General features: G+C 54.9%; 1 protein-coding gene across 5 annotated transcripts in view; it reads left to right on the top strand.

Moving 5' to 3' along the window:
- TECPR2 (tectonin beta-propeller repeat containing 2) overlaps window positions 1-16,612 on the top strand; it is a 100,114-nt gene that overhangs the window by 36,448 nt on the left and 47,054 nt on the right. For all 5 annotated transcript variants that reach the window (XM_020913468.2, XM_020913470.2, XM_070477789.1 and 2 more), the window contains exons 5-10: window positions 1,109-1,266; window positions 7,545-7,857; window positions 9,581-9,713; window positions 10,139-10,477; window positions 11,641-12,596; window positions 14,886-15,069. In XM_020913468.2, coding sequence (XP_020769127.2) covers window positions 1,109-1,266; window positions 7,545-7,857; window positions 9,581-9,713; window positions 10,139-10,477; window positions 11,641-12,596; window positions 14,886-15,069 — 2,083 coding nt within the window. The remainder of the gene's footprint in view (window positions 1-1,108; window positions 1,267-7,544; window positions 7,858-9,580; window positions 9,714-10,138; window positions 10,478-11,640; window positions 12,597-14,885; window positions 15,070-16,612) is intronic.

The raw sequence follows: 16,612 nt of genomic DNA, 5'->3' as shown, positions 1-16,612 counted from the left end.
GTCATGCTGGTGGTTACACACCGGTATGCATTTGTCGACATTCATAGAATCATATATCTAAAAAGGGTGACTTTTACTGTATGTAAATCTTACCAGTAAATCTGATGGCTACTCCCTTTTCCCCACAAAGGTCTACGACATTGCGTCAGTGTTTCCTAAACAATTAAAGAAAAAGGCTTTCGGAGAAGAGGGACTTACAGGAGCAGATACTGACACAAAGACACATCACTTGTGTCAGCAGCAAAGTTCCACGCAGAGCTCTACTTTGCTCTTTAACGTACTTAATACCGTTTCCTTTCTTTCTACCTGTCTCTTCTGACCCTTTCAGTAGGCCAGGATGTAATGTCCCCAGAATTGCTTTGAACTCTATGGAGGAGGTTGTGATATGAATTTTGATGGTTGTCACAGTAATTTTTTAGAAAGTCCAATTGTTTTCTGTTGGAATAAACAGTACACATGGTGCGACATATTTCCACTTAGATCTTTATGGATTCTTCCTTCTTTGAACCATGTTGTAGGGAAAGAGCAAATTAGCCAGGGTGGCGTGGCCATGGCCTCTTGCACTCACCCCACGAGTTGTAAATTCATGGTTGTGTAACAGCTGAGATCATTCGTAGCACTGCGCAGGTGCAGTGACCCATATAAGCCTCATCTGAGAAACTCAGAGGAGCGGCGAGTTGAGGTGTGTTGAGTTGCATCATCGTCGTTGCTGTTGCTTCTGTGAATGAAGGATGCCCGCGGCTCCTGTGGCTCCTCACATCTTCTGGCTTACCCGCTCGTGCCTTGCCTACCCTGGTTCAGCGAACAGGGAGGTACAGAGTGACACATGTACTGAAAGCATTTTCTAACAATCATACAGAAGGTTTAAGTGTTTCTTGCTAACCTTGCTGTGGCCTGACACAGCTGGTAACCCTGACAGTTTTCTCACCAGTGAGGGCTTCTCCAGGTAGTATCATCGCGGCGGGCTGACACTGAACCCATGAGGACGCGCGCCTTCATCTAAGGCAGACATTGGCCGGAATGCAGACACAGGAGGGCCCGGGCCAGCCCTGACAGCTGGGGCGTCCCTGGAGCCGGCCCTGCGGGCCTCACGCACCTCTTCCCGCAGGGCGTCTGCCGCTCACACCTGGTGCTGGAGGAGCCGGCCTCCATCGTGCAGCTGGACTACAGCCAGAAGGTGCTGCTGGTCTCCACGTTGCAGCGGAGCCTGCTGTTCCACACCGAGGAGCGCTCCGTGCAGCAGGTCGGGGCACAGCCGCGGAAAAGGTGAGCTGCGCTGGGGCCACGGCGTGAGGGCCCGCGCTCCAGGTGGGTCCCCAGCCCCCCGCCGCTGCTCATGTGGGCGTTTGCTCCTTGCAAGCCGCTGCCTGCACAGCTCAGCTCAGAGGTCAGGGTCGGGTGGGCATTCCCGCCTCGCTCCCTCCGTGAACCACGCCACTGTGGACGCAAGTGGCCTCAGCGCTACTGGCTGTGTCCCCTGCCGTGGAGCCTAGTGAGGGGTGTGGCCAGGATGTGGGCTGTAACCCGGGGTGGGGTGTCCTGAAGAAGGGGGGTCAGAGCTCCTGGCTGAGAGAGGACCCCTTCCGTGGCCTGCTCCTGGCGGGAGAACGGCTGCAGCAGAGTTGGCCCAGCCCGTCCCGGCGGCGGAGCTGGAGGAGTGCCAGGGGGAGGAGCACTGCTGTCGCAGAGGAACGGGGTGGGGGACGGCGGGGGCACGGGGGCTGGGAGGGAGTGGGTGGGTGGATGAGCGCGGGGCTGGTGGTGCCAGCCGCTGGTCCTCTTAGCGTCCGTTATGCTGTGTCCTGGGCTTTGCAGGAACACAGTGCAAGTTTATTCCTTCTTCTGCCTGGCAGAGCAGCCCATGGCTGTTCAGATAGTCACATCTCCCCTTTGGCTTTGCCTTTCCACATTGAACACCCCCTTAATCCCACTGACAGTTGGTCTTCGTACAGCGATCGTCTCCTTCCGGCTCCTGGGCAGCCCCCGCAGGACCCGCTGCTCAGGCTGGGTGGTCCTGCAGACTTGGCTGGACTCTCCCTCTGCCAGGGCCCCGCTCTCCCCCTCATGTCTCTTCCTGGTTTCTCTGTCGGTGTCTTGCTGCATTTTGTCTTTTGGGAAGGAAGGTGGCGTGCAAAGAGAGAGACTTAAAAACCAGTTACCTTCACACGGATTGTGTACCCAACAGTCTTTCCCTTCACACCTGGCTTTCTCACCGCCTGCGTGACGCCTCAGCACCTTCGCGTGACCCTCTCCTGGTGGGTCTGTGTGGCCAGGTGTCTGGGCACACTTGCTGGGCACTGTCTCAGATGCAGAAACAGCTAAGTGAGTCCCCTTTCTCTTAGGGAGCTGTGTTAGAGACGTGGGGGACCACAGAGTGAACAGAAACACTTCTAACCTGTGTCCTGACAGCTTGTCTCTGTCATGTGCTGTTAGATCGTGATTAGAAAAGGACCCCAACGAAGACCGCCTCCTGGAGCTGTGGCTTCGGTCACCAGGCGTCCCACTGGGCGGCACCCAGGGCTCAGCGGGGAGCCAGGCTCTGCCCTTGGAGATGCCGGTCTCGGTGTGGGCAGTGCTCGGAGGCAGCATCTGGGTGAAGGGTTGGGTGGGCGCGGGTAGCCAGTGGCGGCCTCTGGGGAAGAGATCCTGGGCTGAAGCCTCCAGTGTGTGAAGAGCCTTCCGGTCTCGGGAGCAGCAGGTGCCAAGGCCCTGCATTGGGCCCGGGCCTGGAATGTTCCAAGAGCCAGAGGGGAACTGGGGCGGCTGTGAAGGGCGGGCGGGTGCTGGAAAGGAAGACCTAAGCCAGTCCTTGCCCCTGAGTTATTCCAGGCAGGACGGGAAGCCAGTGGGGGCTTTAGGCAGGAGGAGGGCGGCCTGAGTGCGCCTGGTTCTGCACAGCGAGGCGGCAGCTGTCGGGGTCCTGGGCGCGACGTGGAATCCACCTGGGCCCCCGGCATGAAGAGGGGTGGGAGGGGGAGGAAAGGGTGATTTGGGGATGAATTCGATATAGGGGGCAAGGGAAGAACAGAGTAAGGAAGGATTTCTGTGCCCTTGGCTAAAGTAGCCAGATGGAAAGAGAAGCCCTTTAACTTAGAAGCCCTGGGTTAATGTCTGGATGTCTGAATTCTCTCTTGGGCGTGTTGTGTTCGAGAGGCCTGTTAGGTGGCTGAGGCGGAATCCCCACTGGGAGTAACGTGCGCAGGTCGGCAGCTCAGGAGAGGGGGCTCAGCCAGAAATGAAGATGAGGTGGTCAGATGCAGGTGACACTGAGCCCCCTGGCCTGGATGAGGTCACCTTGGGAGTGTGTTTCCCATTCAACCCTGGAGGGTCCTTCTTGGGTGTCTGCTCTGCCTGGTGCCCTTCGCAGTCTGGGGAAGACCGCTCTGAGCAAGGGGGACAAGAGCTCTGGTCTTCAGGAGCTCAGGTTCCTGTGGGGGAGACTGATGTTAAATAACCAGGTTCTAGAATGTTCAGCAGAAGTAATAAATGGGTGGAGCTTTGAGGATGTCTGCCTGGTTGTTTTGCGTAGGCAGACGTGTCCCCACCCTCCTGTGCGGTGGGGTCTGAGCCGATTCCTGGGAGAGGATGGGGGGAGCCAGGAGGACCCCTCAGAGGGGCGCAGGCCAGGTGTGTGGGGGGGGAAAGGGGCTGGGACCCCATCCATAGGCTTCATGGCCCCGCTTGGGGCTGTGTTCCTCCAGCACTGTGAGAGTCACAAGCTGTGTCGACTCTTGCCACCCTGTGGCCGGGTGAGGGCGGCCGCCACAGAGACCGCCAGGGTCCCGGGTGGCCGAGGTGAGAGTCGGGCTCACACCAGGGCGGGGTGGCAGGGATGCTTTGAAGGCAGAGCCGATGGCTTGGCTGGCTCTGGGTTGTGAGAGCAGGAGAGCCGTCGGAGGCGGTGGTCCGGGCGGTGGGTAGAGTGTCACTGTGGGCAGGGCGTGGTCTTCCTCCGGGGTCAGGCTGGGGTGGCGGGTGGGGGCGTGCATGTGCTCAGGGCCACGGGTGGCCGCAGCAGTGCCCTTGAGGGCCTCTAGACGGCATTGAGTGCTCTGGGCCCTCGGAGCTCACTGATGTGTGAGTGTCACTGGCCCTGAGCAATGCGCCCAGCTGGGCCTCCGGCTCTGGCAGCCTGGTGGCCAGGCACCCCTCCCTTGTGGGAACTTCCCTGGGGGTCTAGTAGTTAGGACTCCGCTCTTCCACTGCAAGGGGTGCGGGTTCAATCCCTGGCCAGAGAACTAAGGTTCTACACGCCGTGTGGCTTGGCCAAAAAATCCCACCTCCGTTGAGGGGCACAGGCCGTGGCGTTGGGGGAGCTGAGGCAGGAGGGGTGGGCCGCACGCTGGGTGGGCGTGTGGGCCCACCCAAGGGGAGACCAGGTGGTGGTGCAGGTCACTGCCCTGAGCCTGGGAGGGCCGCGCCGGCCTGGTTTGGCCCTAGGGCGGCAGAAGTTGTCCTGTCAGCGGGGAAGCTGGGCCCAGGGCCAGCTGCAGGGAGCGGTGGTTGATCCAGCCTGTGAACCCCCTCAGATTGAACAGAACAGCGCGTTTGTCTCTCCCAGAAGACCGCAGTGCGCAGCTGTCTGCTTCTCCTCCGTGTCCGGCAGCAGGCCCTCCTGGCACTGGGTGGGTGCGGAGGCTGGGCCCTGCCCAGCCACGTTGGCCCTGGGGCAGCTCCCTATCTGCCCTCTGGTGCCTTTGGGCGTCCGGCTGTGGCGTGTCGTCTTGTTTCCAGCTCTCTGTCTTGCTCAATGTTATTGTACATAAATTAGAAGATCTGATTTATGGTTAGAATTTGATAACTAGAAACACCTTTTTCACATTGGTGTGTCTCATAAAGGAAATGAAGATATTTTTTAAAGTCATCATTGATATTTCTAGAAAACAGCCCCACCAAAGTTGAGAAACTAGGTAGATTTATGATTTTAGAATCCTGCAGAGCTTTGACCTTAAAAGTTGGAGTTTTTGTGTCCAATTCAGAATGACATCAGCCAGTGCTGGGGAGTCACTCTGTGTGTGGGTGGCGGCCAATTCAGGGTGGAGGGCAGTTTGCCCTGGGCGGTATGTAGCCAGTTAGCCCTGGCTCACCACCTTCTCCCAGCCTGCTGCTGACACGTTTCAGCGGCTCCTTGGAGCAGGGCCCCCACCTGCCGTGCTCAGCTTGTCCTTCCCCAGAGGGTCATAGTCTGCTCAGTGTCCAAGGTCTAGCCTTCCACGCCCCAGGCAAAGTGTATCGCCTTGGTCTAGAGGCCTCGAGCAGCTCTTGGAGCCGCGGAGGTGGCGCGTCGCTGACACACGTCGGCTGCAGTGTGTTACACGCCGGGGCCGAGACCTTCCTCCTGCATCTTTCACATTGCCTGCACCACAGCTTCTCACATGGTGCGGGAACTCGCTAAACGTTGGTTAAAATGAAGGCTTTAGCCATGACACCTGAAGTGACAGATTTTTAAGAGGACTTCTGAGTAGAAGGAAAATACTTAGATTTGGAAATTGGATCACCAAACAGAAATTGACAGGAAAGGCAGGAGAAAGAGGTTATGGGCTGCCCTGCTGGAACTCCTGTGGGCATCTCTGTTGGAGAACCTTTCCAGAACAAATCACCAAAGGCAGTAATCACCACGATGCTGACCGTGGGGTTGCCAGAATGACCCATGGTGTCAGGTTAGTCTGACGACCTTCTCTTCAGAGTTGAATTGATATCGTGTCCTCCCTGGACCCTGTCCAGAGGAGTGCAGTGAGATGCTGAACCGCAGAGAAGCACCCAGCAAAGCTGGCCTGCGTGGGGTGTCCCAGGGCGCTCGGACGCCGCCCTGGGAGTCCAGGGCTGCTGTGCAGGCTGAGGTGGGGCCCGGCACCCACAGGAGCGCGACGGGAAAGGTGGAGGTCGAGGCAATTGAGCGTTTGGGGGGCCTACCGTGTCACCGGCATTGCTTATTGTCTTGGAGTGTCATTCAGCCTCATGTCAACCTTTGAGGTGGGAGTTATCCCTGGTTTACAGATTAGGAAGCTGACGTGCACAGCGTGGAGTGACTGTCAGGGCTGTGGGACTTCCCACTTCCCTGTGGTCCAGTGGCTGAGACTCTGCACTCCCGACGAAGGGGGCCTGGGTTCAGTCCTTGGTCAGGGAACTAGATCCCGTGTGACACAAATAAGAGTTTGAATGAAGATCAGAGATCCCGCACGCTGCAACTAAAGCCTGGTGCGGCCAAGTAAGTATTAAAAAACAAGCCACAATTCCTTCTGCTGTTTAGAATCAGGGAAATACAGAGAATCAGAGGACTTAGGGTTAAACTGAACTCTTACTCTTTGAACCCTGGGAGACACAGGGGTTCGGCAGAGATGTGGAGCAGCAAGAACTCCTAGGTTGCTGATGGGCTGGTGTAAACACATTGAGAAGAGTTTGAAATTGTCTTCCTGACCTGAATCTGCTCTTAATCAGCAACATGGCAGTCACGCGACAGTCCAGCAGTCCACTCTGAAATGTCCGTGACAAACTCTTAGACCTGTGTGCTAGGAGGGTTTGTGCAGACATGCTCATGGTGAGCACGATTCAAAATGAACAAGTGGAAATAATTCAAATACCCATCAACCTGAGGGTGAATAAATCATGGAGCCCCGTATAGCAGTGAAAATGAATGAGCCACAGCGCTTTTGTCAGCAAGGATAAAATCTCAGAATTATTAGGTTAAAAGCAAGTTGCAAAAGACGACAAATAGCATTGTACTTTGTAGTACAAATGACAGACAAAAGTATGTCTATACCAAAGTATGTAGTGTTTAGGAGTACGTAGGTATGTGGTTAAACTTTTGATAGAAGCAAGGGAGTAATAAACACAGAATTCAGTGTAGGACTCACACCTGGGGCCCGGAGGGGCAGGGACCTTTGGAGCAGGAGAACATCAATGATATAGCTGTTGACTCTATTTCTAAAGCTGAGGGACAGGTTCCTGGGTGTATATTTTGTTATTTATTTGTTTTAGATATTTCATGGTACTAAACATAGGAAAACAAAAAACACACCACGCCTGAGGATCAGAATGGAGATTGTGGGTTTAAGAGAAATTCTGAAAGGGCTGCCCCAGTTCTGGGCCTGAAGCGCGTTCCCTGGGGTGCTGGGCTGAACACAGCAGCGGGCATGGGAAGGAGCAGACTTTGAGAGCAGGGAAGCTGCCCGGCCCTGGGCCTCGCTCGTCCCGCCTCCGCGTCCTCTTCTCTAGGACAGGAGTCCTGACTCCAGCCTCGTGGGGCTGTGGTTAGGAGGGCACCAGTGCGGGGTGTGTAACTGGGTGCGTGCTCTGCGGGTGCACACTTCTGGGGGTGCTGCAGGGGGTGCGGGCAGAGGCCGTGTCCTCTGTGGGCTCAGGGGTGGACTGGTGGCTCACGTGACCAAAACAAACCCTGTAGAAAAGGGTTTGAGAGAGAATCAGTCTTATTCTGGCCTAGTGCAGAGATTCTTGTTAGACTTAAAATGAGGGGTTGACAGCTAGCACTGTGAATCAGTCCATGTCTCTTTCTTTCTTCCCTCCTTTTTCCCTTGTCATCTCAGCACTGGGAAATTTGGTGCCTGCTTTATACCAGGACTCTGTAAGCAAAGCGATCTAACTTTGTACGCATCCCGGCCTGGGCTCCGGCTGTGGAAGGCTGACATCCATGGGACTGTCCAGGCCACGTTTATCTTAAAAGACGTCTTCGCCGGAGGAGTCAAGCCTTTCGAGCTTTATCCACGCCTGGACTCTGCCGCGCGGGGAGGGTGCAGCTCGCCTGAGAAGCACTTGGGGCTCGTGTCGTGTTTCTTCCAAGAAGGTTGGGTGTTGAGTTGGAATGAATACAGTATTTACCTTCTGGACACTGTCAACCAGGTGAGCCAAGTGATGGTGGCGCAGCTTGGTGTCTAGAGGCAGGAGGGTGTGTGTAAACCTCTGCCTCCCCTCTTCTCAGAGGGTGGGACAGTGTGGGTCCCGCGCGCTGCCTTTCCCAGTGAGCTAGTCACGGAAACCAGGTGAAGGTTTGGTGGTTTTTGTAGATTTGAAAAAATATTTGGTTTAAATATTCGTAGTCCTGTCCCCTGCTAAGAAAGTGTGTGTGTGTTATTTAAGCAGAAAAGTAAATTTGTTCTTTATTTCTTTGGATCATGTGTTTTATGGCTACCAAATTACCGTGAGCGTAATGAAATGAGATCAGACCTCACACATAACAAAGAGTGAGACAGGGACTCGGTGCCCAAGGTCTCCCCAGGGTGCGGCTGAGCATGCAGAGCCTCTGGCTTTCTCCCTCTTGTGCCTTGTTTCTCCTCCCAAGTGGAGCCACTTCGTTCTGCCATTTCCCCGACTTGACTTGATGATGTGTTTGGACAGCTTACCAGCATTATCAAATCATGGTTGGAAACAATTTCTGTTTAAAGTAGGGTGATGAGATTATTGCCAATAGAGATTGCTTTAGGAATTTTTTTTTTAAAAAGAAACTGTTCAGTTTCAGTGTATTCTTTGTTTTAAAATTTTATTTGTAGCTGCACTAAGTCTTTGTTGCGACATGGGGCACGGTGGCTTGGGGAATCGCCAAAGTGCCTTTTAGCCCTGAGTTTCTCTTCTTAGGGAACATTTTGAAAGACATTTTTGTATTCTTTGCCAGGTCCAGAGAACACAGCTTTTCTTTTTTCTTTGGGTACTGTTTGAACATAATGTGTACTTACTAGTTGGTGGGGTCAGTGTATTCTATAACTGTACATGAGTTTCTCTCTTCTGAACACTTACCCAAAGCCTTCCCCAGTAGGTGTAATTAACTTCATCTTGTAGGTGGAGAAGTGGAGCCAGAGAGGCGGGTCATGCACAGTCTGAACGTGACAGCGCGATTGGAAGCTTTCAGACGCTGCCAGGATTAGTTAGGGATCATCAAAGGACTTGTGCCCGCTTTCTCCTCTGCCTTGAGCTACTCTCCTGTTTGCTGTTGAGTGAGAAGCAAGAATGTTTTTCAATCAGTGAGGGCTCAGGGTTGTCCTGTGTTTGGGGTGCTGTTGGCTTTCCGATGGCGTTGGGGGAGTCCTGTCTCCCTCCTCATTCATTCACAACTGCGACTCACAGTACCTGCCCGGCCTCTGCCGCAGGAATCCACACGGTATGCGCCCTAGACCTGCCAGCCTAGGAGGGCCAGGCCGGGCAGGGCTTTGTGTAAAGGGCTGTGAGCTCTGAGAGTCCTGGGCCTTGCTGAGGAGGGCCTGCTTGTCAGGGACACTTCCCAAGGAGGGGGCGTCTGAATCGAGCTGAAAGTCCCCGTGAGCAGGGCCAGGGAGAGAATCCGAGTGGAGGGCATGGCATCAGGAGGGTCAGGGCCAGGTTCCGGGGTGGCCAGTGGGTGCGCCTGCGGCAGGGCGGGCAGGGAGCGACTTCAGGCTCAGTCCCGGAAAGGTCCTGACGGGTACTCAGTCACCATCTGTTGGGTATTACCTCACTTTGGGTTGAATTACTCCAAGTTTCAGAAGTCATGATAGCAAGCAGCAGCTATTTGACTTCTTTGGATTCCAACACATGCTTGTACGGTTTGAGCTATTACTATTGCCTGGTTTTGTGATTTTCTTTTTCTGGACAGGCCACCATTGCTGGTTTGGAAGGATCAGGTGATATTGTGTCTGTTTCCTGCACAGAAAATGAAATATTTTTCTTAAAGGGAGACAGGAACATTATACGAATTTCAAGCAGGCCTGAAGGACTAGCATCAATAGGTTTGTATTTGTTATAAAATGTATTTGTTACAAAACTTTGTTATAAAATATATGTAATTAAAGTTTATAATGTAGAAAACTTACCACTTTTATTTTCATTAAGTGATTCTAACTTTATCTAAGGAGCTATTCAGAGGGTATCCTTTGATTCTTAAAAAACAGTTTATGCTACTTTTCTTGAAAACCACTTACTTTCAGTCCAGGTCTTACATTTGCTGGAATTGTTTCTGTGGGTCTGGAGGGTGGGGGGGTTGGGTGAGTAGGAAGGGGAGCTCAGCTCCCACCCTAGTAATCTCCATCTGATGCTCTGAGCCAGCCTGTGGGGTCGATGCATAAGGTTTTTGAACATTGAAGTCTGTCACCTAGGACACATGTTTTTACCTTTAATAATAAGAGCACATCATCTTTCCCTCTGATAACCACAGTTAAATCAGCTTCTTTACCGGTGCGGGACGGTCTGGAGACATCGGTGTGCTCAGAGCAAGTCCATGGGCCGCGTGCAGAGAAGCTGCCGGCGGCCATGCCTTCCGAGACGAGGCTCCGCGGCGCTTCGGTGGCCAGCTCCGTGGCCAGCGAGCCCAGGAGCAGGAGCAGCTCGCTCAATTCCACGGACAGTAGCTCCGGGCCTCAGACAGCCCCCGAGCTGGGCAGGGGTGGCCCGCTCACCTCGAACAGGTTCAGCGTGATAAGCTCGGAGGACTTCGACCAGGAGCTCGTGGTGAAGCCTCTCAGGGTGAAAAAGAAGAAGAGGACGAAGAAGACAGGTACCGTCCGCAGCAGAGCGCGAGGGGCCTCCCCCCCGCCGCCAGGGGCCTCTCACCAGACTTGGGAGGGGGCGGGGGGGGGGGCACTGAGGGAACAGGCAGCGGTGTCTGTCCTCCTCAGAGGAGTTTCCCTGTGAAATCTTTATCTGTATTTAACACAAAGCAGTGAACAGTGATGCAGCTCACCAGCCCTGCTTACAGGTCTGGGTATTGTACTTTTCAATACTTCAGTTAAAAATTTGGTTTATTCATGTATATCATCTATTAGACCAGAGAGTGATGAACTTGGAAGGAAAGCTATGGAAATCTTCAGATGCATCAGTTAATGTTTAGTGTTGGGTATGTCATCAGATACGGGATTTTTTTTTTTTTTTTTGGCCGTGCTGTGGTGCTTGTGAGATCTTAGTTCCCCAACCAAGAGATGAATCCAGGCCCTTGGCAGTGAACTCGCAGAGTCCTAACCGCTAAATTGCCAGGGAAGTCCCCAGATAGGGGTTTTTTTTAGAATTAATTAGTTTTGGCTGCACTGGGTCTTTGTTGCCGCACCCAGGCTTTCAAGTGGCAGTGAGTGGGGGTTGTGCTGCACGGGCTGCTGCTTGCAGGGGCTTCTCGTCGAGGCTCGCAGGCTCCAGAACTTGGCCTTCGGTCATTGTGGCTCATGGGCTTAGTTGCCTGGTGGCGCGTGGGATCTTCCCGGACCAGGAATCAAACCCACAACCCCAGCTTTGGTAGGTGGATTCTTAACCACTGCCACAGGGAAGTCCTGGATGTGGGGTTTAACATGGAATTTTCTTGGCTTATTACTCCTTGGTGCCGACTGAGCCTCTCTACTAAAGATTGCTGCAGTATTGAAGGAAAATATTATCAGATGCCTTAATATCTTAATAACTTTAAAAAATTTTTCTGTGATCCCTTTGTTCCTTTGTTCTTGCTTAGTTAACATTTATTGAAGGAAGCCTCAGAGCCCATCATGTGTACAGTATTTGCATCCATTTAAAACACCTCTGAATTGGGACAGTTTGTACTTGAGAGATTTATTCGTCAACAATTACAGCTCCTTCATTTAAGATGTTTTTTTCTTAAGCCAAGTTTTTGTTTTTTAGTTCGCGTCTTGCCCCTTGTGTGGAGTCCTACCTAATCTTAACCGTTCTTGTTTCAAGTAGAAGGTGGAAGCAGCACCGCGGGCCCCAGCTCCCTTGAGTCGACCCCCGGCTGTGAGTTTCCTGGGGACAGCCCCCAGTCCGTGAGCATGGACCTGCCATCCATGGCCTCCAGCTTGGGCAGCGTCATGGACCGGTCCAGCACAGGGTCTCCTGACCAGGAGAGCAGTCTCAGCGGGGAGGCCGCTGGTGTGCTGCCAGAGTTTAGCGACTCCGAGGCATTCAGTGTCCTGGAGGTGCCCCTGCCTGCCCCTGACCTGCTGAACCGAGGCGGTGACGGGAGAGCTGAAATCCCCTTGGGCGACGGCGAGGGTGGGACAGAGCCGCCCGCTGGGGCGGTGAGCTCTTCCTGGCGCCTGCCGGAGCACGTGGAGAACTCTGAGGACGTCGTGGAGCTGGAGGAGGAGCCTCATCCTGCAGACGGTGGGCCGGGTGCTGCGGCGGAGGCCCGAGGGGAGGGGGCCGTGCAGCCTGATGGCCTCCCGGGCGCTTTCTCAGAACCCTGCATCCTGGACTCGGCACCGGTGCCTTCCCACCTCAGCTGGGCCCTCAGTGCAGAGCAGCAGCTTCCGGGGGCCACGGCTGACGAAGGCAGAGCTGAGGAACCTCCTGAAGAGCAGGGCTTCCCGACGCACGTGGGAGCCCCCCACCACCTCAGCCTGAGTCCCCGGCACGCTGCTCCTGACGCTGACACGGGCCAGACGGCGGTTGTCACTTCCGAGCATGACCTGGGCGGGGGCGGCCAGCCGCCTCCCTGGGCCTCGGCCTCAGCAGCCGGAGCCCAGGAGCAGCCCCCGCGGGACCAGGCGCTGACCTCCAGCGACGAGGAGGACATCTATGGCCATGGGCTGCCCTCTTCATCCTCGGAGACGAGTGTGACGGAGCTGGGAGGGGACCGCTCCCTGCAGGACCTGAGGCAGCTGGGCACAGACGACCCTGGGCTGCTCAAGGCCGACCAGGTACAAGGGCTCCTTGAGGGAAGTCACGGGCTAACTGACGCTGGGAGGGGGTGAGGCTCCACTGTCAACCCTGTGAGCCAGGTGTCGGGAGGCCCAGATTTGGGGGGACTTCCAGCACAGGGATCTGAAATGGCTTGGGCTCCTGCTGACCTGTCGTTCCCAACCAGTGGCCGACAGGCGCGGCCTCTCACATCGATTCTGACCCGGGAGGGCGGCCCCGCGTGGGCACCTGCAGCTCATCGTCCCGGAGAGCAGCTGGGCGGGCCTGGGGCCACTCCAGGAGCCCCGTGGGCAGGGGCCTGGCCCCTCGTGGAGGAGGAGGCGCGGAGCAGGCTGGAGGCCGGGACTCCCCGCCCGCCTCTCCTCAGACACACATCTGTGACTCAGCGTCGGTGCCAAGGCATGACGGGTATAGAAGGGAGCTTCTCCCTACAGGACCCGAGGCGGCCGGGCACGGACAGCCCTGGGCTCCAGGCGCAAGAGCGTCAGTCGTCTGGGTCCCCGGGCTCCAGGGCACAGGCTCAGTAGTTGTGCCGCATGGGCTTAGTTGTTCCTTGGACGTGGGATCTTCCCGGGTCAGGGATCAAACCCATGTCTCCTGCACTGGCAGGCGGATTCTTTACAGGGAAGCCCAGCCAGTAATTATCATTAGACGTGTTTGGTTTCAGCGCTGTGTATTGTCACTCTTCTTGCTGTGTGGCCGTAAGGTGTGGCCTGTGCAGGTGAACTTACAGCCTTCCCCGGACGCCTCTGGAACCTCTGTCCCACCGAGGCACCGCGTTGGGGCAGCACTCACGGGGGCCAGGGGCCACATTCCACACTTTACAAGTTCAACTCGTTTACTTCTCTGAAAACAAAACCCACGAGCTAGGTGCTCCCATTTCACAGGAGGAAGTGGAGACTCAGACACTTCGTGCAGGCTTTATCGGGTCAGGTAGCAAGTGGGGCCACAGTGGCTCCAGGGTCCCCTCTCTCAAACTTGGGTGCTGTCTGTCCTGCCTCGAAAGCAAAACATCCTGCTTACTTGGTTTAAGACAAAGTGCCTTTTCCCTTAGGTTTCTGTGTGTTCACCCTTTCTTGAATGCCTTCAGCTGCCAAGGTCTGTGTCTGGCGCTGGGACGCTGCAGTGCCTGTGACGGGCAGTCCTAGGTGTCACAGTCAGGGAGGAGCCAGCCAGTCTGCGGGTCCTCCCAGCTGAGCAGGACTCGGGCCCAGCTGAGTAGGACTCGGGCCCAGCTGAGCAGGACTCGTCCCAGCTGAGCAGGATCGGTCCCAGCTGAGCAGGATCGGTCCCAGCTGAGCAGGACTCGGTCCCTGCTGAGCAGGATTGGTCCCAGCTGAGCAGGACTCGGTCCCAGCTGAGCAGGATCGGGTGCTGGTGATGAGCGCAGGGCGGGAGGGGCTGGCGACAGGGCCCCCACCAGCCCTGGCATTAGCCAGGCGGCTCTGGCCTGCGCGGTTGGGCTTCTTGGGCAGAACTTTAGAAAGTCCTCGGTGAGAGGGCCCCTGGCACTGTGAGGACCTCACCTACCTTCACCCAACTCGGCCACCTGGAAAGCCACATTTTGGTGGGTTTTGAGGGGGTAGATAAGGCGTGCCCTGGGGAGCAGGGGCAGCTGACAAGCATTGGGCATCACGCTCTGCAAAGCAGCAAATGTCCTTGTGTGGGTGATTGTGCAAATACATGCGTTTCTTTTGCAGTTTTAGAAAGGTCTTAAAGTACACACTTTATTTAGCTTTGCCTTCTGAAAGACTCCTAGCAGCTGAACCGTAGCCTCCAAAATTCAGTGAGGCAGTGTCCTGGCCAGATGTCTGTCAGCCACAGGGTGGACTGCCCGTTTGGTGACTGCCACAGAACTTTAAAACAGTATCATGAGAAAACAAAGATAGTGGTAGTGCTATTTCTCCTGTAATGATTAGATGTACAAAAAACCAGTCTGCATACAAGTGTGAAGTGAGGCATACCTGTAGAATAATAATGTGAACTCTGGGTTAGGGAAGAGGTTATAGTGTCTACGAAAAAGTGTTTATCCAGGGATGTTGTGGGGTCTTTGCAGGGGACAGCAGCTCCCATCTCACAGTGTTTCTGTTAGAGCTGGTCCAGAGACGGCGGGGCCGGTTTCCGCATGGCTGCTCAGAGGGCCTCTCACAGACACACACACACAGGCACACGTACACAGCCCTTTCAGCTCCACAACTTTAATGCTGGCGCATTTTTCGTATTGCCAAGTGTGGGGCATGTGCAGCTGTGTCTTCTGTTGCCAAGTCAGCAGGCTCTGTCCTTGTCAGTTTGCAGAAAGCTGGATGGGCTACTCCGGGCCCGGCCACGGCATCCTCAGCTTGGCGGTCTCTGAGAAGTACCTCTGGTGCCTGGACTACAAAGGCGGCCTGTTCTGCAGCGCGTTGCCAGGCGCTGGGCTGCGCTGGCAGAAGTTCGAAGATGCCGTCCAGCAGGTGGCAGTCTCGCCCTCAGGTTCGCCCCTGGCTCCCTGCGCCCGGCCCCCTCCCCGCCCCACACAGCCCGCCGAGCACTCTGTCCAAGCAGACCTGGCCTTTCCTGCAGGTTTTAGGGCTTTTCTCCATGGGACGTGGGCTGCTTCATTTGACATCACTGAAGATTGTGTAAATGCCGTTCAATTTTTAGTTTTTTTTTTTTATTAATTGCAGTGGTAACACATGAACATACTCTTGTTAAGTTATACAAATAGCTTGAATTTTGAGGGTATTTTTTAAAGAAATACTAACGTACACACTTCACATAAGAATAAATGTGTTTCTGTTTCTTAGTGTTGCTTTAAAGCAACTGAACTAATGAAGATGGGCCCATGGATGTGTTGGATAAATTTGAAACATTTGGTTTCTTTCTTAGAAATTGTTTTTTAATGAGCTACACACATCTTTGGGTGAACAAGCTACTCCTGGGCTTTGAAAATAAAATGTGTTCAGTCCTTTAAGCCGTGATCAGGCCGTTGTCAGTGGTCTGGGACAGACACTTCCTGGGTGAGGGTCTACCCCTGCCCCCATCTGTACAGAATCTCGTGTTTGTCATAATGTTGGCTGCTCTACCTATATAGGGAGGGAGGTAGAACAAAAGTATGTATGTGTATTTGCCTGGTTGTAGCTGGTTTGTTAGAACATCAGAAAGGAAGGCAGACAAGACTGAGCCTGTGACTTCTGTTAGAGACTCCCTCCAACTCTCCTGGCCTTTGTCGCCATGTAAAATACTAGTTTGTTCAGGGTTGTTTTGTTCTATCTTTTGCTTGTTTGAAAAGTATCTTTCCTTAGGGACTAAGATAATCTGTTCCATTAGCTGGCTTTATATAATTGTGCAGTTTAACGCTTTCCCTCTCATTTACCTTTGGGTTCATCTCCCCAGCCAGTTATAAACTTTGGTTCTTTGCTGATTCTGTGAATTACTTTGTGTCTCCACACCATTCAGTCCCTCACCGCTCCAGTGGGAGCTCTGTCTCCACCAGGCTGTGCTCTGGCTGAGCCGTCCTGCAGGGCCCCGACCAGGGTGGGCTCTCCTCCACCCGCGCCTCGCGTCGGACCCTCTGTCCAGCCTGTGCGCTCTCGGTGATGCTGGTGGTTTCTGACACCTTGCCTCAGTCTCCATAGACAGGCTTCCTGTCTGCCTTCCCTCCTGCCCTCCCTGTCTTCTGTTTAGTAGAAGCCTTCTCTAAGTGGAGAAGGGGACAGCCCAGCTCAGGGTGTCCTTTTCCTGCACCGTGTCCCCTTCGCTGGCCCAGAGCTCCCCCTGCCCCTTGGAGTCCCGTCGGGCGTTCTCTTTCTTAGGACACTCACTGTGCCTCAGGACGGCCATCCGCGTCCTCACCCGGCACACCAGTGGCGCCGCTCCTCTCCCACGCGGAGCGGGCCCCTGACGCCCGCCCTGTGTGCTGTGTCCTTGAGGCAGCTCCCCTCCTGACGGCCTGCGTGGTGCCGGCAGTCCCCTCCCACACATGAGGAGGCGGCTGAGGGGGCCCAGGGCCCGGGGGCTCGCGCCCCAGCACTGC

The sequence above is a fragment of the Odocoileus virginianus genome, chromosome 16, assembly GCF_023699985.2.
Source record: "Odocoileus virginianus isolate 20LAN1187 ecotype Illinois chromosome 16, Ovbor_1.2, whole genome shotgun sequence".
NCBI classification, from domain to species: domain Eukaryota; kingdom Metazoa; phylum Chordata; class Mammalia; order Artiodactyla; family Cervidae; genus Odocoileus; species Odocoileus virginianus.
The sequence above is the reverse complement of the archived record's forward strand: the minus strand, read 5'-3'. Positions and strand labels throughout refer to the sequence as shown.